The following is a 23993-nucleotide window of genomic DNA, read 5'->3' on the forward strand; positions in this document are numbered from 1 at the left end:
AGCTTCTAAAGTGGTAAATGGGAGATCAAAGCAAATATAATTTTTCCATTACCATTTGCTCCAACAGCAAAAAAATAATAATAATAATAAAAAAAAAAAATTAAAAAAAAATATGATAGATAGATAGTTTGAGATAGTCAGAAGAGAAAAAGTTTCCAAATATACTGTCACTCCCTCAGCAGCTGTATTTGAAACCCTATCACATCTGTGGTGGCTTTTTTATTTTATTTTATTTTATTGATTCATGGATAATATAACACAAAGAATAATGTTATAAATGTATACGAAATTATATAATACTAAATTAATATAAATAAAAAAATATATATTTAAATGTTAGCTAGATTTACACTGTTAAATAAGGTGGAAACGCATCATTATAGTCTCTGATCATGAGGTCGTAAGTCTCTTATCATAATGTTTGGTCCACCATGAATATTCACCAAAGAATGAAAACCAACCCAAACATGTGCCAATCAACCCCAGATTCCCCTTAATTCTAATTATATTCTAAATTCTATATTTTAAAACAATGAACTGTTTATTGAACAATCAAATATTTTGCATTACAGGGATTTTGCCAAGGGTGTTTTTTCTTGAAATTATTACAACACTGTAAGAATATTTTTATTTTATTTTTTTAAGGGAAGGAAATACAAATGAAGGAAAAGCAGGAAAGAAACAAAGAAGGAAAGAATACATGTAGAAATTAACACTTTATTAGCATTCTCTCCTCTTGGTCTCATCAGCATAATCAAAATTAGCCTTGTTTTTTTTTTTTTTTTTTTTCTAATGGACGTCTTTAATCACTATCCATCATAATTAATTTAGATTCAACTTTTCCTTTTATCTCTTTAAATTTTATTTCATTTATCTTTTTTTTTTTAATTTATTATTTTATTTATTTATTTTTTTTTATCAAAAGATGAAACCACATTTTCATAATTAGAAGAGAAAAAAAATAAGCATTGAAATAGTGAATAGCTCCTTTTTAGGGGCCAAGCACCGAATGTGCTAAGTATTGTCTCTGTTAGTTTTCTTATTATTCTGCATTTGCTCTTGCATTCTGTGGCAGCCCATATGGCAGTTTGTGGGAAAATGCTGAAATTTGGCACACTGATATGGGTGGTCTAACAAAAAAATCTAAACTAGCCACAAACTTTCCGCAAATTTTCAGCGCATTATTTTCATATGCAAATAAGCTTTTGATTTGCTGCAAATGTTTGCACGAAGTTTGAAGCTTTTCACCGGAAGTGGTGAACCTCCGGCAAACCTTTGGCAACAATGAACAATTTGCCGCAAGTTGAGCTCATTTGCATGTGAAAATTATTAGTGGTGAATTGGTGGAAAGTTTACGCAAATTTGCCATGAACTCTCGATTTTTGTAAGGGAGACTACCCTCAAAGTTTCACTTATGTTTCAGCTTATAACTTTTGAACCATAAGTCCTAGAAACAAAATTATTTTTCTCTTTGATTCATTGGCATCAAAGGTAAGTTTCTGAGAAAATCTGAAATGGCAGAAAATCTAGTGGACGGAGCTTCAAAACAATGTGACATACGGTCTAGGAGGAGTTTGAAAAGGTAGGTTCCTCAGAAAATCCAAAATGGCTGAAAATCTAGTGGGCGGAGCTTAAACATGATGCAACTGGGACTTTACCCACTAGACTTTCTGTCATTTTGGATTTTCAGAGAAAGTTACCGTTTGAAAATCCTCCTTGACCGTTTGTTGCATCATTTTTAAGCGCCACCCACTAGATTTTCCTCTGTTTTGGATTTGCCATGAAACTTACCTTTTCGAACTCCTTCTAGACCATATGTCTAATTTGCTTGAAATTTTGCATGTATCATCTAGAGATACTAATGACAAAAAGTTATGAAATTTGTGATGATAGACCAAACCTTTCCCATATATCGGATCAACCGTTTCCTGTCTGCCATTTTGAATTTAATTGAAAACCTACTTTTTCAAACTCCTCCTTGGCCTTACATCCGAGTAGCCAAATAAAATAAAATAAAAAAAATAATAATTGCATTGTATCATCTAGGGACACTCATGACAAAAAGCTGAGCTTTCTGATAGACCAAACCGTTTTCATGTAACGCATAAACCAACTGTATGGCAAGATGCCAATAAGGATCTGAGGCTGTATCCCATTAACGCTTTGGCGTTTTGACACAAAGCTTTATATGTTACATTGCGACCAACCCCTGACAATACCATATCAATTTGGTAACAGCTCCACCTATTGGTCAAAAGTTATAGGCAATTGTATTACACTACAAGTCATTAAACTAATGTCTTTTTTCACCACTCTGATTAAAATCATTACTGGAATTCTAAATTCAATTAAACTGTTTGCCAATGATGTGCTTGGCCCCGTAATTGCTACTTGTAGCTATATTTACATTTAAAATCATCCTCCACTGAACCTCAGCATTTCACAAGCTACATTTTATTGAACTAAGTAACTTAAAGATCTTAGGATGTGTTGTACATTGGTTGCTTTAGGTCTGCAAAAAATATGTTTGAAACCTCCAGCAGCCCAGCATGAAACGTGACTTCCTGCTGGTTAAAAGAACTCATTCATGCAAATCTGGGGATCTGCTTCTTTCAATACCCAAATATTTAAATCATTAAAACTGCAAAAACTGGTATCAGTGTGAAGAAGCAACCTCAAATCGCATCATAAAAAGAAGGATCAAAAGGATTTTTTGCTGGATTCGTGTCACAGTAATAGTGCACCTGCTTGCAACAGGAGCCATGGGTTACTTTGAAACAGCAGTCTCTCAAACTGCAAGCTACTCATAACTTAAAGTATTTAAACTACCATCATGTTGAAAAAAGTAGTTAGTTAAGCTACTAAAAAGAATTAGCTACATTTAAGCTATTTAAAGAAGACAGTATATTTTAAATATATAACAATCAGATGATTTTATTTAATTACATTAAACAATTAGGGTGACAACATTAAATTTAATATATACATTTACACTACATACAAACCAGCACAACTAGAACACCCCCTGTTTTATGTAACTCAACTAGTTGAAATACTGTATACTAATTAAAAGCAGTAATTAATCAAATACTTGGTTCAAAAAAGAAGCCTGACTTCTGGGAAAGTCCCTGTAAGCTGTGCAGGGACTCATGAGGATTAGAGAACTTGTTTTTGCATGAACCGTCCAAATGAACCGACTAATTACAATGAATGGGAGTCCCAACGCTAAATAAGTAAATCATTTATTTGGATGGTTCATTTACATGAAAGAACAGATTATTTTTTTATTATTGAGATTCAACAGCACTACATACAGTGTATAAGACAGAGAACAGTTTATGTTAGTGAGTTTGATTATTTTGGTTACAAATGCTGTCGACAATGTGAAAATAACTGAGCTACTGCCACACTACTGAAAAATGTAATTAAGTTACTAGTGGATGGACTGGAGGATGGACGTTTGAACATGGACTGTGTCACTGTCCAATAAACTATCCAATAAAAGCATGAAAATCCATACATAACGTAACAAAATAAAATAATAATAAATATAAGACATATCCTAAAATATATCCTAAAATGAACAGGCTAAACTGATTCATTGTTGTGGACTACATTCATGTGCTACTATCTTTGCCATAGGTGGCTTTAAGAAAAGGTGGATTTTGTTTATAGAGAAAACACTGAGAGGAAAGGAAATGTATGCATTAAGAGGGTTAGAAAGAAAATGTGGCAGAGGAAAGGAGAGTGGGCTTAAGGATAAAAGAGTAGTTTACGTTATCCCTCATATATGCATGCAAACAAACAGAATTTGCTCTCCAATCAAGTCGTGAAAGATATGATATCTGTGATTAATAATATGGTCAGTGAAGCCATTGTAGTGTGTGTGTGTGTGTGTGTGTGTGTTTGTTTGTTTGGGGCAGTGGATTAAAAGGAGCTGAGATTGCAGTGACAGTGCATGTAGTTTTGGGGCAGAGTTGCTCTAGGTGAATAAAGCCAAGATCAGTTTCATTCACATCAGCTCTCTGTATTAGTATTTTTTTTTTTTTTTCTGCTTCATAAATATTTTTGAGGGTTATATATATATATATATATATATATATATATATATATATATATATATATATATATACATACACACACACACACACACACACACACACACATACACAGTATATAGCTTTTTTTTAAAACATTTATGTATTGCAGTGTAAGAACTATTCCAGTGAGTTCTTTTCACATACAGTCTTACTGAGTCTTATTGTGAGTCCTATTGTACAGTCAACTTTGCTTCACATGCCTATTTGTGCATATTAGGTGGTTTTCCCATAGGACTGTCCAGAATTCTAAACCCTTTTTCACATGTTCTGACTTTAAATTTCAGAACAGATAATGACAAATTAAGACAGGACACATGAAATGGATCTCAAATGATTTTTGTCCTCTTTGCAAATAATATTTAATGGACAAAACATATTGGCCCCCATACGATTTTCATGACTTTTCAATTTTTAAGAGAATAGTTTTTTTTCAGATTGCTGATTGTATAGAATGGTTGCAATCATGGTTCCTGGTGTAGCACTTGTATGCATTTATTTGTTAATTGACCACATGGTACAAAGAATGTGACACTGTGTTGTCTTTAACAACATGGATAATTATATTGCCTTTTTTTTTTTTTTTTTAAGTGCTCATTTCAAGAGGACCATTGCTATTTGAATCTGGCTTATGTAATAATATAATCTTGTGTCTCAATGCCTTATTTATTCTTTCTCTCTCTCTCTGTAGGTGCAGAGATGGTGGAGGCCCAGTGTCAGCGGTTCGAGGTGAGGAGTAGTGATGGAGAGAGAGTTCTCTTTTCCGCTGATGAAGAGGAGATCAGTATTGGCACAGATAAATTGAGGGTCACAGGTAACACTAGAGCACATGCATTCATCCCACATTTCCATACATGTGCATGCACATAAAGGTCATATACAGTGCTTGAAAAAAGCATTCAAACCCTTAAAGATATAGTTCACCACAAAATGTAAATTCTGTCATCATTCACCCCCCTCATTGTTGTTCCAAACCCTTATGCAAAACACAAAAGAAGATGTTTTAACAACGATCCCCTTCCATCTTTTCAATAATGGCAGTGGATAGTGCTTCACTTTATAGCTTAAAAAGGGTCCCAACAGTATTATAAATGTAGTCCATGCATTTGTGTGCCATATTCCAAGTCTTCTGAAGACAAACGAGAGGTTTTGTTGAGGAACAACCTGGAATTTCAACCTAAAAAGTTATTTTTTAGTAAAAATCTCGATGTCCAGTGTGTCTTCATGAGTGCTACGAGAGAAGTGTATTCACTGTGGTTTATGTGTTTAATAAACATCAAACATAATTAACATTTTATAAAGTAGAAGTATTCAGTGTTACGCCTTTTGTACAGCCTTAACTTCTAAGGTACTAAATATGTTTGGGAGGCACGTAATGTACTAGGAACCTTACACTGAGATGCAAATAGATGATTTCAAATAGAGTTCACATTTGCTCTGTCTGTCTAAAACAAAGCATGCTGGGAGGTCAAGTGGAATAGCTAGAGGTCAGGGACAGAGAGGGCACATGCTCAGTAATTGAGCAGATCTGCCCATTAACTCTTTTCACAAAAATATATCGGTAGAGACAGAGAGAGAAGGAACAAGAGAGATAGACATATCTTGCATATATGAAATACAGTGGTTCTTTATAGGTGAGACTAAAAGGCTACGAACGTGTCAGGAAAAAGGACTGCCCTGGGGAGACAAAGATAATCTGTAGAGAGAGAGATAAAGGAAGAGAGACCATCTGGAGGGCAGAATCCAAGTAGAGAGAGCATAAAGTGATAAATTTTGAGCAATTATTTGTTATTTCACTGACCCAAATTACATCAGCTGCTTGAATCTTTTACAAACATTATTGTGGAAAAAACTAGGGGAATTAAAGAAACAAGGACAGACAGAACAAATAAAAAAGAACGAAAGTCTTATGAGACTTAACTTCACTTAACAGGCACATTTTCTGGAAAATTATATTCTCGAAATGGGGAATATTTCAAAAGTTCAAAAAGTACAAATGTGGGGAAAATCACTAAAGTACAATTCCACAGTACTTTTAATTTATAATTTTGTGATTCATACTGCTGAGTATGAGGTACAGTGTCTAAATTTTTGTTACCTTATTAGTATAGAAGCTATAACAGGCTACCTGTCAGTGGATAAAAGGATTTGGTAAAGAACAGACCTGGTTTATAAATTCCACCATGGACTCTATGTGTGTTTATGTGTGTGGTGTAACTTTTCTGATGCTTAAGGAAAGTGCAGTGACTTTGCTTTCACAAGAGCCCCATTTACACCTGGAATAACCATTTGTTTTAGATGATGCGATCAGAAGTGGTCAGCTGAGACAGATTGCCATTTATACCTAGTATTAACACAACATTAACATCTCAAATACGCCTCCTGTGACCAATTGGGATTGGATTTTGTTGAAGAAATGGTCTCTGATTTCATGACCACATCACTTTATAACAGTGTGTCACTGCAGGTTGACATCCATCTTGCTTGTTTACTTTGAAAAACAGCACCGACGGATGCAAAAACGTATTCAGTGTGAACACCCCCTACTACACTTAAAATGAAAAATGCTTTAATACAATGAACAGGAAGGGAGAGAAAAGACTTAACATGAAAATAGTGTATTTCTCCTTGGATTAGTGTCGTTTTTTTGGCAGTAAATAGTGTTTAACTAGGGAAATGTAAGAAAATCACATTAAGTGTTTTAACTAAACCTGTACTGTTCTGTTCTTTTGTATTAAAAGTGCTGCAGTTTTTTTCACTGTCATTTAGTTGAGTCTCTTGCTCTTCCAGAATGAGCACTGACATATGCAATAAAATGTAATGCCATGTCATGAAAAGGTGCATTTAGTAGTGTTTTAAAATCACGATGGTGGGAAACTGTTAACAAGCATTTGAATGCTATATTTTTGACAAAATTCTCCTGCTTCTGACAGAAAACACAAAGCTTTCCCCAGCCACTTCTGTCAAGTGTGGCGTCCCTGTAAAGCAACAGCCGATATCTTACACAACTCATGTTTCAGGTCCATTTCTCTTAATTTGTGAAACATTCTCAGCAGTTTGGGTGCATAACGCTAAAATACGGTGCAAGCAGCGTCCCGTATGGATTTCATATGAAAAGCAATGTTTCATTTAAATACGGGGTGATTCCATATTATACAGGATGGTTGCTGACATTTATTTTCCTTTTATTACAGTTATAGTATATAAAAATACAGTTAAAAGGAAGCTAACACTACAGTAGATTATGGACTTCTGAATCAGCAAAACAAGTAAGTATACCGAGGGTATACGAAAATACTGATCCTTAAAAGTCATTATACGCAAACGGCACTGGGAAAAACAAAAGTCTTTCTAGTAAGTCAGTCCACTGGCGGCCATATTTGGAATGCTCCCGGGAAGCTATTTTCAGTCATGAAAGTGCAGCTCCTATCTACTTGAATGGGGAAAGACCGAAATATCCAAAAAGGTTGGTCAACTCTGGTATCATAAGTTGTGCTTCTTTACCTCAGATTACGCAAAAAAATATGTATATCTTGTATATCTAATGCTCATATGCGTTCTCGAGTTGATGTGCAGGCGACATCTATATATAAAAGGTAACTGGCTCTTTTACCTGTAAGGCAGGACTTCCTTTCTAGATCCATTGACCGTTGGGCATTCCAATTTCTCCCATTCATTTTAATAGAAGTGGCCCGTCTCTGCTAAATAGTCTTTGGAAAAAAGTAAGCACATGGCGTATACTTGCGTATGGCCCCGAATACACCACTGGTGCACCTATTTACGAGTATACACAAACAACTAAATCTGGTGTCATGTGAGTACCTTAATATAACTGTTTTTGAGGAGAAGATGGACCAAAACTGACATGATTGAGCAGTAAACAGAATGGTTTGTGTAAGAGAAAATTTATAAACAGCAAATTAAAACATGATGTACCTTTATAAGAATAGGATTATTTGAGATGCCAAACTCCTCACCTTGAAAGTAGATGAGAGTAGCTGGCTGCAGTCAGGGGAGGAGTGAAATTAGTGCTGTCAAGTCAGACAGTTCTCACTTTTCTTAGTGGATCAGCCACCTACGAGATCAAAAACAGATATTGCGTGATTCGTGTTCATGTGCTTTGTTATTGAAAAAGTGGTTGCAATTTAAATTCCGCTGCTTCTAAATGAAAATGAATATGATGAACAAATCACCCAATATACCTGTTATTTAATTCCCCCCAAAAGCCTGTATCTAGCGTTGTTCCATTGCGAACGCCTCATCCAAGAACATCCCAGATGTTATTACAAAGTGTAGTCGGGGCTATGGAACATAGAAACCTAGAACCATAAACACTATTCTAACATTTGTGTGATGAAAGTGCTAGAGATATTGTCGGAAGCAGCTCCTCGGGCACTTTTGTTTTTCTGTCTCAGGAAGAAGACGTAGATTGTCAATAACGTCTGCATCTTGGTCTATTTTATCATGTGGTCAGCTGGCTTCAGATATTCACCAATTCCCATGCTGGTCTAGGATGGCTTATGCTGGTTTATGCTGGTTTGGTACCGGTCGTAGTTTTACCCCACAGATTAATTACTGTTCCTGTGTTCTAATTTAGTAGTATGACTCTTCACTCTCTCTCTCTCTCTCTCTCTCTCTCTCTCTCTCTCTCTCTCTGTTTGTATCTTTATCTCTCTAGGCAATGAAGGAGTTGTGTTTAGTCATTCAGTGGAGACGCCACATGTTCGAGCCGAACCATTCCAAGACCTAAAGTAAGACATGGCTTTCACATTATCATTCATTGTGTGATTTACACAGAGAGAGAGAATGAATGAAGGAAATTAAGTGAACATAAAAAGACAAGGATAGAGAAAGTACTGTATGAAGTCATAAAACATGAACCTTAATGAATATCCAATTCTTAATTGTCCATAGAAGCTTTATAACCTCAATATTCAATGACAAACTGTCCCATTCACACTCGGTCCTGAGATAGAGGACACAACCTCTCTGACACTCCCCAATCCATCACCGGTGGATCGGTTAATCAGGTTGATCTAATCTCTCCTGACTGCATTTGTCAATATCTGATTGGATGTCCAGTAGGTCACTAACACATCTCAAAGCTTCCCACTCTCCCAACCTCTCCAACATATACACTATCACTACAGGAAATTATGTAGTGGCTTGATGGATGAAGTCACTGTCTGTGTAAGTTGGCAGGTTACTAAGGGAATCGAGAGCTTTTACAGTTCAGTGTGGTTTGATAGAGCACTGCTGGGTGCTGTCCAATCATTCACTTAATGTGAATGCACCAGGATCATATCTACTTTCGACATAATGGAGGGAGAGTGACATCACATATGTGACTTTTATCTTTCAGCAGGAGTGTTGACCCTTTTCAGAACCATCTCTTATCTTAATGGCAAGCAATATTAAAGTTTAAATGTGTGAGTCCAAAGTTGTCAGATCTTACTCCTTTTTTGATGGTACTCATAGTTGCAGTGGACCCAAAAGGTATTTGGACACTTAAGTCACATTTTAAAATGTATGATTGCCACTGCATCAGATAACAAAATATCAAACAGAGTGGAATTTATTTAAAAGAGAGAAAGCAGTTCCACACTTGTTAAGCAAAACATTTCACAAAAATAAATGAATAAATAAATATAATAAAATATACAGGAGATCGGGGCTAGTTGCAAAACGGGGAAGTTGTCACAGGGGCTATATCTCAGTATCAATAAGATTTCCAGTCGAAAGGCCAACTGCACAAATGTGTTTTCTCTAGCAGTGTGTAGCAAGTCATAATGTAATAACAACACATAATGTAATAAATATAACATTATTAATGTTATAAAATGTTCATAATGTAATAATTTTCTCAAAACAATAAATCTTGAGCTCATATTGTAATAAAGTTTTTTACATTATGATAAATGTATAATATTAAGGACTCATCAAAAATATTTCAATTAAAATGTTATAATTTTGTCATATTGTAATAATTTCCAAAACAAAACAATAGTATCCTTTTTAAGGCATTAAAAAAAATAAAACATTGGTATTCCTTAACAGTACATTTTTAAATTTGAAATCTAGTCTTAAACTACCCACAAAATGCTCCAGATTGAAATGTTCATGCATTTATTATTATTATTATTATTATTACTATTACTGTACATTACTTCTAATATATATATATATATATATATATATATATATATATATATATATATATATATATATATATATATATAAGCCAAAGAAACTTGTAGTCTTCAGTTAAAAAAGGATATTAAATGCTTTTCAATTTTACAACGAAAAGGTATACATATTGATCAATGAAAAATAGTGTGCGATTATTACAACGTGTACAAAGTAAAGCCTACATTGTAAAAAAAATAACCCACCATATCAATATTTATATACGGTATATATATTGGATTTCAGCACAAATTTCCAAGAGTTGTTAGAGAGTAGCACAACTTCTCATTGCAAAAGCCAAACTTAAAAAAAAAAAAAACAAATATATAGCAATAAAATAAATAAATAAATAACACTTGGACAGTTTAAACAGCCACCAATCAAAAACAAGTAAATCCACAAATTTAGGATGCATCTATTCGATTAAAATAAGTCTCAGCATTCAAACTGTCAATTTTATCACAAAGTCCAAAGAATTAATGTTCTTATTCTTTAATGCGGTGTGTGACAGATCGCAGTATCTGCCTCAGTTTAAATGGCAGCACAGAGCGCGAGTGAACTAGGGCGAGTGAACTAGGGTGACCAGATTCCTGCTTGTGGGAAACGGGACAGCCCCCTTCCAGCAAAAATGAAATTGATGTATCCTTACCTAGGCGCAGATCAATGCAAAGTAGAGGGTGCATCTGTAACTGTTGTCACCTTGTACTTTTCGCTGGCAGCAATTTTTCTCAGTGTGCGTTTGTCTTTCAAGAGTTTATCGTAAAATGCAGAGCAGTCCAGTCCAAAATTAAGGCATATGAAAAGCATTGCCTTCATGACTCTTACACTCGAGTCGAGATTTATCCAGTGTCCATGCTGCGTTCATTAATGAGAACACACGCTCCACAGATGCAGATGTCCCAGGCAGGCATAAAACAAACTCCGCGACCTTGGCTAAGACTCCAAAGTTTATGGTCTTGCTCTCCAGCTCACGAAAAATATCTGTTCATCTCTCAGACACGGCCGTCTTGTTCATGTTCCACTCAGTGATGCGATGAGTGACAATGTTTTTTGCATAATCCCACTCATCATAGAGCGTGGTTTCCTCAACCAAACTGAGAGTGGGGATTCTGGAGTAGAAGTGTTCGAGGCTGCTCTGAATGTCTTTCCACTCTGGGATGTCTCTCAGTAGGGCCCACTCAAGTTTTTCTGTGTTCTCCAATGAGTGGCTCCAATTTTGGAGGTAATCCACCAATGCTGAATAAAAGTTTCTCACTGCACAAAAGAAATCATCCGCTCGCATGTCATCAGCTTCAACCAGGGCATCCAACTGCTTTTTAATGTCAGAGGGTATGAATGATTCCTCCAGGCTGGCCTGCAAGACTTTTCTCAGGTCATGAATGTGCAAAGCTATGGCCGTGCACAACAGAATGATAAGCAAAAAGTAATTCACTTGTGTGCACCTTGTCAGATTTGGAACTTTGCTTCACAAAAAAAAAAAAAAAAGAAATAAAAAAAGAAATAAAATCACACACTTAGTGTGGCACACTTAATTTTAGCAGCATCCACATGCTTTTTTGCATGAACATGCTGCGCGATGTCGGTGCGGCCTCCATGGGCGATGGAAAAGCGAGCTCTATAAATCTCACACCTCACTTTACTAGGCTCTGTCTGTGACTTATTTTTTTTAGAAATGTAAACTCCTTTTGAAGATCCTCAATCAATGTACATGCACGCTTCCTTGACATTTTTCCAGCCACAATTTAATCTGTGTGCTCTTTCAAACTGACTCTTCAATCAGTTCACTAATTGGATATCTGTTAATAGGAGATTGTGATTGGATAGTTTAATCCAATCATGTACTTCAAATAACACGGTGTGATTTTATTGGTTTTACAAGCCGTATCCTTGGTTACCTTTGATTAGAATACTCACTGTAGCATGGGGGGCGTTGTCATATGTCTCGTTTGGAAGGCTGCGTCCTCCGGAGGTCACATTTGTTGGCCGCATATGTCATCTAGGCTGTCTCATTTCAGAAAAGCGAGTAGGATACTTCGAATGCAGCCTTCAAATGTGACCTTCTTTCACGGGTATTCGGAGGATGCATGAGGTGTATCCTTTGTGGGCACTCACAACCCACAATTCTTTGCTTCAATGGAAATGTCTAAAAAAAATAATGCCAATTTGCCTGTAAATATGATGTTCAAACGCAAGTAATGTTAATTCCCAAGTTGAAGTACCTCAGTAGATGGGTGCAGAGTATATAATATGTATAATTATATTAATATATAATTAAAATAAAGTATTAGACTAAAAGTACACCTGTAAAATACATTTTCTTTTCTCTTTACATCATTATAACTCTCCTAAAATGTACCTCATACATTCCCTTCTAAAGGGACTTTGTTACCTTCTCACTCTCGCGCTTGTTAAAGAGTGGCGTGCTGTCATAGCAACCATGTTACGTTCCGTTTCTGTTTGTCTTACGAAGGCCGTCTCGTTTAAATGAGATTTGTTTAAAGGAGGACGCTCTGTATACTGCAGCCTTCAAAGGACATGTCCTACCTAGCACACAGCCTTTGAAACGAGACACAGCGTGTGGGAGAGGGTGAGCGGTAAGGCTCGTCACCTGAGTTGTAATTACTCTAACACCTGTCTCTCATTATATTGGTAGAGGAGGGAGACCTGATAAGGCACGCCAGAGCATCAGAGTGGGAGAGAAAGGCCACAGAGAAAGTTGGCTGTATGTGCCTTTACAGTGTGAAGCCCCAATGACTCGTTTGTGTGTATTTTGGCCACCAAGAGCCCTTTTGGTTTACATTTTGTGTGACGCTGAAAGAGTAATAAAAATACTCACATTGACTGATCGCTGTCTCCTGATTCCTCCATTGCCCACGAACTATCACACTCACGTGACTGAGAAAGCTGCTTAGGCGATAGAGACATTTTAGGAGAGGGGAAATAGGGGACAAAACACGATTTTTTTCAGAATAAGTTGGGAAACAAAACAGGACATCTGGCCACCCTAGAGTGAACAGATAATTTTCTTCACTTTAATACAAGTTATAACACGAAACAAAACATGAATGTACATCTGAGGGCATGTTGAAAGTACAGTACAACTTACATTCACGCATCGTCTATCGTGTATGCGCCCATGCTGTTTCAGCCGTGGGAAGACATCAGTATAACAGCTTATAAAGAACTTGTCATCTAACTTTACCTCAAGAAGATTTAGCCAGTAATGTCCTTAGTTTGTTAGTTTGCAAAAAATATTTTTTAGTTAGAAAAAATAAAAAGCTTCTCTATAGAGAAGCATATCGCAAAAATTATAAATGCATATATATATATATATATATATATATATATATATATATATATATATATATATATATATGCATTCTTTTTATGACAGCCATTTAAATAATTATATCTCAACAATGATTAGAAACATAATAACTACATAATTAGAAAGCGGAAACGTATTTTTTTTTCATTTAGTGCATAAAACTTAAAATGTGTTTCTGGGTCAAAGCGACTCAAAATGATGCAGCAGGTCATAATTACAAAATTTTTAACATTTTGATGAAAATGTTTGAGTTCACGATGTAGCCTAATAAGCCTACATTTATTTTAATGTAATAATCCATAAAAATAAATAAATACAAATAATTATTGCAAAAGAAAATTATTATATTGTAAACATTGTTTCACTTATACATTATGTGCTGCTATTACATTATGAACTGTGATTATATTATAAGTTGCTACAGTGTGTTTATAATTTAATACATTTCTCATAATTCTCACATTAACACCTATTACATTATGCAAAAAATATTATTACTTTACAAGCTCAAGATTTTATGTTTTGAGAAAATTATTACATAATGAACATTTTATTACATCTATAATGTAATACATATTACATTATGTGCAGTTATTACACAGTGTATATATATATATATATATATATATATATATATATTTATTTTTATTTTTTTTTTTTTTAAACAACTTTTTTTCAAAACCCTCTTAAGTGAACATAATAAAACCAAACAAAACATTATTTCAGGGGCCACATATGTTTACTGAAAAGTTTAAATGTGTTCTTAGGGCAAAGGTAATTTTCATGAATGTCAATTTGGATATACTGTCACATTTTTATCATGACAGGTTGTCAGGTGTTTTAAATGTCATTATTTTTACAATTTATTAATTAAAATATTTGTTTCCAAAACATTTTTGGAAATTTTGTATGTTACTTTTAACATTTTTGCCATTTAATAAATCATGTTTTGCCTCAATTGTTTTATTTTTTAAATTTTGCTGAACAGCCTATAGTAGGCTTGTAACAGTTCAAGGATGGGCAAGGAGGAGGCAGGAACCGGCTGAACAGTCAACATAAAGGTTTAATGATATAAATGAACTTAAAACAACATAAAATATAAACGCAGCGCAGCCACGTGCGTATCTCTCTCTCTCTCTCGAACTGGCACCTCTGGCTCGTCTTTATCCCCCTCCTGGCTGATTAGCCCGATTTGGGGGTGGCTATGTGTCCTCATGTCCCATCCCTGCCCTTCTCCTGGTCACACTCCTCCATCGCCCAACTCAGGCTGGGGAAACCCCCAGCATGACGCACTCCCCTCCCTTCCTGGAGTGGGGGGCAATGCCCTTCCGGCCATGCCTGCCTGCAGGTCTCCCTTGCCTTTCTGGAGCCCTGGGAGAGATGAGGGGAGGTAAAAGGGAGAGGGAAAGTGTGAGGCGGAGTGACAGAGAGAGAGGAGAGTGAGAAAAAAAAAACTTGTTTGCTGTTTCCTGGACACGTTGTCACCCGGTCCTCAGCCGCTCCTCCGCCCTCTGGTGGACAACAGCCCGGCAGATGGCAGCGAGTCCTCTGGCCCCTGGTGGACGGAACCACTCCTCCCTTTCTTTGGCAGACAGCAGCAGTTCCTCTGGCTTTTGGTGGCCGGCAGCAACCCCTCCATCCCCAGGCAGATGGCCACCGCTGCTCCACTGGCGGATGGCAGTGGCAAGGACTCCATGACAGCACATCTCTTCTCCCTCCTGTGCTTCAGCATCACTGTAACAGTATAAAGATGGGCAAGGAGGAGGCGGGAACCAGCTGAACAGTCAACATAATGTTTAATGATATAAATTAACTTAAAACAACAAAACATAAATGAACGGACACATATACAGCACGGCCGCATGCGTCTCTCTCTCTCCCTCTCTGTGTCTCTGCTCACCCTTTCCCTCTCCCCATGTCTTCCCTCATCTCTCCCCCAGGTTCACAGGAGGCGGGGTGGACCACCGGTTGACAGAATGGCTGGAAGGGCAGTGTCTCTCCTCCAGAGATGGGGGGAGGGAGTTGGTGGCGCCCCGGCCTGAATTGGGCGGGGGAGGAGTGTAACGAGGAAGAGGGCGTGGCCGGGCCATGAGGACACGTGGCCGGCCCTGAATCGGGCTAATCAGCAGAGAGGGGGATAAAGACGAGCCAGAGGCACCAGTTCAAGGGAGAGAGAGATGTTTTAAGTTAAGTTTGATATTAAAACTTTATGTTTATTGTTCAGCTGGTTCCCGTCTCCTCCTTGCCCATCCTTGAACTGTTACAGTGGTGCTGAAACCTGGGAGGGAGGAGTGATGCGCTGTCGTGGAGTCCTCACCGCTGCCATCTGCCAGGGGAGCAGCCGCAGCCTTCTGCCTGGGGATGGATGGGTCGCTGCCAGCCGGTGAGAGCCGGAGGAACTGCTGCCGTCCACCAGGGGCCAAAGGACTCACTGCCATCTGCAGGGGAAGGAGAGAGCTGGTGTCCGCCAGAGCGAGGGGGAGCGGTTGAGGACCGGGTGACAGCGCATCCGGGAGCCGATGAGCAAGTTCTTTTCTCTCTCTCCTCTCTCTCGGTGTCTCCGCTCGCCCTTTTCCTCTCCCCATGCCTCCCCTCATCTCTTCCCCAGGTTCACAGTAGGTGGGGTGGACCACCGGCTGACGGGCAGTTAGTCAGACCGGTGGCGCCCCGGCCTGAATCGGGCAGGGGAGGAGTGTGATGAGCAGGGCGTGGCCAGGCCATGATGGAGTACGGCCGGCGCTGAATCAGCTGATCAGCAGGAGAGCAAGATAAAGGGGAGCCGGAGGCGCCAGTTTGAGAGAGAGAGAGAGAGAGAGAGAGAGAGAGACAGACATGGCCACATTGCATGTGTGTCTGTGTTTGTTTATGTTTGTTTTAAGTTAAGTTTGACATTAAAACATTATGTTTACTGTTAATTAGTGATTGTGATGGTGAAGGCATCACACAAAAACACACACACTACATGCCCTCTATTGGTGCATAATGTCACAAAATTAACTAAAACTGTTGGTTAAGAGTTCACACTAGGGATGTCATAAATATTGACGTATCGATTATTGATCGGCATGTCATTTTATCTACATATTTTTGAGGCATCAATATATTAAAATTAGCCCACATTTAAATTAGAAGCCTAATTTACGTACTTTCCATTTCACTCAGTTGGCCTCTGTTTAACAGTCTGGCGTAATTGCGTTGGGAGACCACAAGAGGGTGATTTTACCATTTACTGAAGCCAGCCATGGTCATGATCACACACATACACACACACACAACGAGCTGATGTGGCACAGGTGATGGCAGTCCAAAGTTACAAAGGTTTTTGTATTTCTTCAAGAATGAACAGTGACGTTGATGAGTTTGCAGGTTAGTGTATGAAACTGGTCTAACTGCGCAAACTGAACGATTAGAAATGGCGACGTTTCTCTGTACTGTATGTAGCCTTGCATAGGTCTTTCATTCAAGCTGTCAAATCACAAAACGACATACTTGTAACTGAAAATACATTATGTAGGGTATTTGGAAGATATGTATATATACGCAATATATCATCCAGCAATGGCTAGAATTAATAAACTATACAAGTGCGCTCTGTGGCACTGCAGAATTTTGATGCTGAACATTGGTGGTGTGTGCGTACCTTTCTAGACAATAATTGTTACGAATTTTAGAACGCAGGCTATAAAGGCTATTATGCATCGAGCAACCCAATTTTTTCTGAAAGAAATCCTGATATATATCGATAATCATCAGGAAAATCTTCTGATTATCGATGCATGAAAAGGGCATCGATCCCAAGCCTTATTCACGCATAACATGTCGATGGACTTTTTAATCAGCATTGAAATTTTTGGTTAAATTATATATGAATGTAAAAGGTAAAGTGTACGTCTTAGGTCCTATAACTAGTCACCATATTTAAGAACTTTTTGCCCTCACTATTTCATTTTAAATGCTCTTGCAGTGTGACAAATGAACTGTTCAATGCATTACATTTAGCATATTCCATGTAGTCTCTCAGTTAAAAATATTTTCAGATGGAATATGGCATACCACACCGCAGGAAATGTCAACGTCCCAAATATATTATATGTCAATTACCCAATTCCCTAAACTGTTTTGAGAAAAAGGTCTAGCATCATTTGTTTGCAGATGCCATTTGGCTAGATATTTTGAAATCCAGTGCAATTGCATTTATACATATTGAAGTGTTGCTTACATGTTGTGTAATGTGTACACATGTATGTTTATTTGTGCGCAACCTCTGACTGGAATGCACATTCTGTACCACACAACAAAGTTTTGCATAACTGTGACATAAACAATACTTGAATATTTGTACTGGCTGAAAGATGTATAAGTTTTTGATATTAACCGGTATATCGATGAAAGAGCTAAATCCCGGAACAGCGTACACAGTTTACATGTAACCTTTATTAACACAATTTTGGTTAGTTTTAAAATAGCATAGTTTCCATCCACCTTTTGTGCTATTTTGTCATTGGCAAAGTGAAAATGCGTAAAAAAAAAAAAAAAAAAAAAAAAAAAAGACATTTGCCCTCTTCTGCCCGTTTCCATTCAAATGGCCTTTTATCGATAAAAATGGTGTGCGTGCTGATGTCATGCCTTAAAAAAATAAAAAAAATAAAATAATAATAAAAATAAAAAAAACAGTCGCATAAGTTTTGGTTTATCACAAAAGAAATCTGCCCTTAAGCCGTTTCCATACAAAAATGTGTGTTTATCACTAATTCGCCTCCCAGAGGTCCCTATTTTTTTCCTCTGAAGTTTTGGTAAAATGGGGAGAGTATTGAGACAATTAATTGAAATTAGACAGCTTACTGTCATTTTAATTTCACAAATAAAAGCAATCAGAAGAGGAGGAATTGCAATCAGAAGGGAGCAGTTGCCCTTCTGATAGGACTGTAATATTGGTCCTGATGTTGCGCCTATCACAGGTTGCCACCGGTTCCGACCCAAAAGCAAATCATCATGGCCCTGTTCAAGCTGGCAACCTGCACCAAGTAGCGGAGGAAACTTTTGGTCTTAATATAAGGACCATCCATCAATGTCTCTATATGCCGTGTGCACAACTATTAAAGAAAAATTGATGCGGTGTAATATCAGGGTTTGCATATATGGTACATTCCTGATATTCAATATGCTATTTTGAACAATCATCTAGTCTAAAGCATTGCCATCACAACTGCATTATGTCCCGCATATTTCTCCAGCAACTTTAGACTATCATCTAAAATTTATTTTAGTGTCATAATGCAATTTACATTTTCTGAAGAAGCTCAGCAAATGCGATCCAAGGTAAAGAGGGTTAGATTTAAACTATTTAAACATTTTAAAATGTTCCAAAGCTCATTTTCTGAAAGTGATCACAGCATTGGACAAATAGTTCTGATAGTTTATAGTCTTGAATAGTCATTCATCAGACTTTTTTTTGTGTCTACAGAACAGGGAAAGGCTCATTTAAATTTGTGTAAAGAAAAGACATAGGTATAGGTAGACAAAGATATAGGTCTAAATATTTATTTATTTATTTATTTTTCATTTGGTAATTTATTTAATTTAATACAGGGAATTTTGCCGGCATTTTTTCAAAAGTAAGCTAAACAATAATTTAATAGAATGTTAGTGTTCCAAAAAAGCACACTTATGCTTTTCTCCTAGTATTGTGTATTTATTCTTAATTTAAAACATCTTTGCGCATAGAAATTATATATTTTTTGTATTGTGGGCTAATTCCGTGACTGCCGTCTATTATTTTGAATGGTGTGTAAAAGCAACTTTAATAAATAAACGGATGTCTACCATGATTAAATTAATCTCAAACAGTGGCCATTCATTTGTTCTCCATGCACTTGTCAATGTGCATGATACGAGATATTTGTGCTGGCACTCCTGGAAATGTCATGTTTGCAGCATCGGATCTAGGCCCTATATGCTGTTAAGATCAATCCATAATCATGTACAATAAATTAGCTTTCAAGAATGTATACTGTCATCATGATTAACACATGCTAACGATTGGGGCAAATTCTGTCACGTGACACTATATTTTTGCATTAATGCCAAATTTCTCGACAAAGTGTTTCCAAACCAGTTTTTCGTGACATTTGAAGTATCGACTTAGAGTTTATGCGCTAGAGTTAAACGAAAAAATATTATGTCGACACTTTTTTTGCAAAAAATCCTTGGATGGAAACCAAACAAACAAAGAAGAGAATGCAACATAGTAACAATTTCAGCCCCTGTTTTTGAAACAAATCAAATGAGCTACAGGTCTGAAAACAGCCTTAATCTGAGTTTGTATCCGTCCATGATGTAATGAAGGTTTACATAAGTAAATCATATTTAGTAGTTTGGAAGTTAGACTAATAAATCTATTTTGAAGATTTTTTTTTTTTTTTTTCCAGTTCTCAGTTCTGTCATCTAAGTATTTTTGAGATCCAGAGCATATGGGCAATTTTCTGCAGAGAATGAGTATCCTCATCATGACTACCTCCTCCTCCTCAAGTTTCACAATTAATATAAGTTTTAGATGGTTGTCCTCGGATAGAAGCCTGCATCCTTGGCTGACCTGTCTGTATAAACATTCCCTCACCACTTTGTGGGGATTAATACCTTATTACACGCTTTGCATGTTTCACTCTGCTCTCGCCCTCATTAATTTGTAAATCGAAAAAGGAAACATATAAATCAAGTTCACTTTCTCCTAATTATTGTTTTCTTGAAGTGTGTTCATTATTGCCATGCTTAACAGCCAACTGAAATGAGCCTACTTAATGAGTTATGAGCTAGCTCTCTGTTGTCCTTGGTGTGTGAAACTTTTGTAAACAAATGTTTGTCCTGTGTTTGTCTCATTTCCGACTCTCTCTCCTTCTGTCTCAGTGTCTCTGACCCTCGGCTAGTCAGAATTATGCAGTTAAAGTAAATGGAACATGTAATGACTTAATAGAGTCTATTAAAGGGTAATGTCTTATGATGTGGTCTCATAGACAGAGTTCAATTGCGTTCTGTTGAAATACCTTCTCACTGGTTCCTTAGCATGAGTTGGTCAGATCACCTTGAAGACTTAAAGGGATAGTTCACCCAAAAATAAATTCTTTCATCATTAACTCACCCTTATGCCATCCCAGATGTGTATGACTTTATTTCTTCTGCTGAACACAAACAAAGGTTTTTTTAGAAGAATATCTCAGCTCTGTAGGTCCATACAATACAAGTGAATGGTGACTAGTCCTTTCAAGCCCCCAAAATCACATAAATACAGCATAAAAGTAATCCATATGACTCCAGTAGTTAAATGTATGTCTTCAGAAGCGATATACTAGGTGTGGGCGAGTAACAGATCAATATTTAAGTCATTTTTGTACTATACATATACACTTTCACTATAACATTCTGAAAGTGAAAGTGAAGATTTATAGTAAAAAAGGACTGAAATAGTGATCTGTGTCAATGATTAATAAAAATTCTGGCATGTGATTTGTTTACAAATAACAAATTATACTACATCCACACTGTTCTTAATGTGTCAAATAATGAAATCAATAGAGATGCCTGGTTTGGTAGTATTCTTATCTTCAGGACAAATCTATTTGTTACCTGTGCTTAATGCAATTGTTTATCATAATGTAATGGTAATTTATCATTACCTTCTTAATGACTTAAGTGGCTTGACTTCACAAACATGTTTTCAGGAATTAATTATGCTTATGAAACAGCTGATTACGTATGATATGATGCTAAATAAATATCCAGCATTTTCTCTCCTTTAATGGCCCATAAAGGGGTCATAAAATTTCCCTTGATCTTTTTAAAATGTTAGAGGGCACTGTACTATTAATACAGTAAGTTTCAGAACTCAAAACTTTCTCCTCACTGCAAAAAGAGCATTTCTTGAAACCAAGCTGCCAAAATGACTTGTTCTCTACTTCCTCCACATTGTGGTATAAATTTGCATATGACTGCCTCCACAACAACACATCAGTCAAGAGCAGAGAGTCAAGCATAACAGTAGGCGTTTACTGTCAAGTCTTAAGAGAAGCAGCACCAAAACTGAGTGTTTCTGACAGATGGTCAGAATAAGGGTGTACAATGATTATGTTTTACAAATACATGACAGTTTTATTTATTTTTTTTTTAACTTTACAAATTTACTTTTTAACCTTAAGGGGCATTTTAAAATAATAAAAAAGGGTGTATCATGACCCCTTTAATGGTAAGTTCAAAGTTGTTTGTAGGAATACAGTGCATCCGGAATGTATTCACAGCGCATCACTTTTTCCACATTTTGTTATGTTACAGCCTTATTCCAAAATGGATTAAATTCATTATTTTCCTCAAAATTCTACAAACAATACCCCATAATGACAACGTGAAAGAAGCTTGTTTGAAATCTTTGTAAATTTATTAAAAAAAAATAAAAAAAACGAAAAAAAAGAAAAATCACATAAGTATTCACAGCCTTTGCTCAGTACTTTGTTGCAGCACCTTTGGCACCAATTACAGCCTCAAGTCTTTTTGAGTATGATGCTACAAGCTTGGCACTCATATTTTTGGGCAGTTTCTCCCATTCTTCTTTGCAGGACCTCTCAAGCTCCATCAGGTTGGAAGGGGAGCGTCGGTGCACAATCATTTTCAGATCTCTCCAGAGATGTTCAATCGGGTTCAAGTCTGGGCTCTGGCTGGGCCACTCAAGGACATTCACAGAGTTGTCCCGGAGCCACTCCTTTGTTATTTTGGCTGTGTGCTTAGGGTTGTTGTCCTATTGGAAGATGAACCTTCGCCCCAGTCTGAGGTCCAGAGCGCTCTGGAGCAGGTTTTCATCAAGGATGTCTCTGTACATTGCTGCATTCATCTTTCCCTCGATCCTGACTAGTCTCTCAGTTCCTACCGCTGAAAAAAAAAAAAATCCCAGCAGCATGATGCTGCCACCACCATGCTTCACTGTAGGGATGGTATTGGCCAGGTGATGAGCGGTGCCTGGTTTCCTCCAGACATGATGCTTACCATTCAGGCCAAAGAGTTCAATCTTTATTTCTTATGGTCTGAGAGTCCTTCAGGTGCCTTTTGGCAAACTCCAGGCAGGCTGTCATGTGCCTTTTACTGAGGAGTGGCTTCCGTCTGGCCACCCTACCATACAGGCCTGATTGGTGGAGTGCTGCAGAGATGGTTGTTCTTCTGGAAGATTCTCCTCTCTCCACAGAGAAATGCTGGAGCTCTATCAGAGTGACCATCAGGTTCTTGGTCACCTCCCTGACTAAGGCCCTTCTCCCCCAATCGCTCAGTTTGGCCAGGCGGCCAGCTCTAGGAAGAGTCCTGGTGGTTCCAAACTTCTTCCATTTACGGATGATGGAGGCCACTGTGCTCATTGGGACCTTCAATGCTGCAGAAATTTTTTCTGTACCCTTCCCCAGATCTGTGCCTCAATACAATCCTGTCTCAGAGATCTACAGACAATTCCTTGGACTTCATGGCTTGGTTTGTGCTCTGACATGCACTGTTAACTGTGCGACCTTATATAGACAGGTGTGTGCCTTTCCAAATCATGTCCAATCAACTGAATTTACCACAGGTGGACTCCAATCAAGTTGTAGAAACATCTCATGGATGATCAGTGGAAACAGGATGCACCTGAGCTCAATTTTGAATTTCATGGCAAAGGCTGTGAATACTTATACACATGTGATTTTATTTTTTTTTTAATTTTTAATAAATTTGCAAAGATTTCAAACAAACTTCTTTCACGTTGTCATTATGGGGTATTGTTTGTAGAATTTTGAGGAAAATAATGAATTTAATCCATTTTGGAATAAGGCTGTAACATAACAAAATGTGGAAAAAGTGAAGCGCGGTGAATACTTTCCGGATGCACTGTATCTTGTTTGGAAAGCGTTAAAAAAGGTCATTTCAAAATTACCAGGGATAACGGGATACTCCGGTGGTCCAATGAATATTTCACAAATGGCTTATAAATGAGCTGAAATAGTAGAGCTGTACTTTAAAGATCCTTTAAAAAAAGATTAATTATTTTATTAACTCTGTGTGCCTGATTGTTTGCTCTGTGTGCTGTAATTGTTTAAATAATGGGATTAGTGACATTTCATCACTAAACTGTAAATCATAATTAGTGTGGGGCAGTTTCATATTGATTCATATTTTTATGGATAACAGCATCCACATCAGAGAGAAAGACAACTGTAAAATGTTTTGATTGCCAGGTATTAAAACTTGGCTCTACATTCCTGCAAAACTAACCGCAATTCCAATCAACGTCTACAGACTTTCCATCTTTTATGCTTCTTGGCATGCTTCTGGCCATTTGCTTTCATTTGTTTAGTTCAGTGCTCCCCTCTCATCACTGA

General features: G+C 37.1%; 1 protein-coding gene across 1 annotated transcript in view; it reads left to right on the plus strand.

Moving 5' to 3' along the window:
* Window positions 1–23993, plus strand: part of LOC127444132 (zeta-sarcoglycan-like) — a 473893-nt gene that overhangs the window by 382352 nt on the left and 67548 nt on the right. Inside the window, exons 5-6 of the mRNA XM_051703346.1 lie at window positions 4789–4911; window positions 8776–8848. Coding sequence (XP_051559306.1) covers window positions 4789–4911; window positions 8776–8848 — 196 coding nt within the window. The remainder of the gene's footprint in view (window positions 1–4788; window positions 4912–8775; window positions 8849–23993) is intronic.

The sequence above is a fragment of the Myxocyprinus asiaticus genome, chromosome 7 (genome assembly GCF_019703515.2).
Source record: "Myxocyprinus asiaticus isolate MX2 ecotype Aquarium Trade chromosome 7, UBuf_Myxa_2, whole genome shotgun sequence".
Lineage (NCBI taxonomy): Eukaryota > Metazoa > Chordata > Actinopteri > Cypriniformes > Catostomidae > Myxocyprinus > Myxocyprinus asiaticus.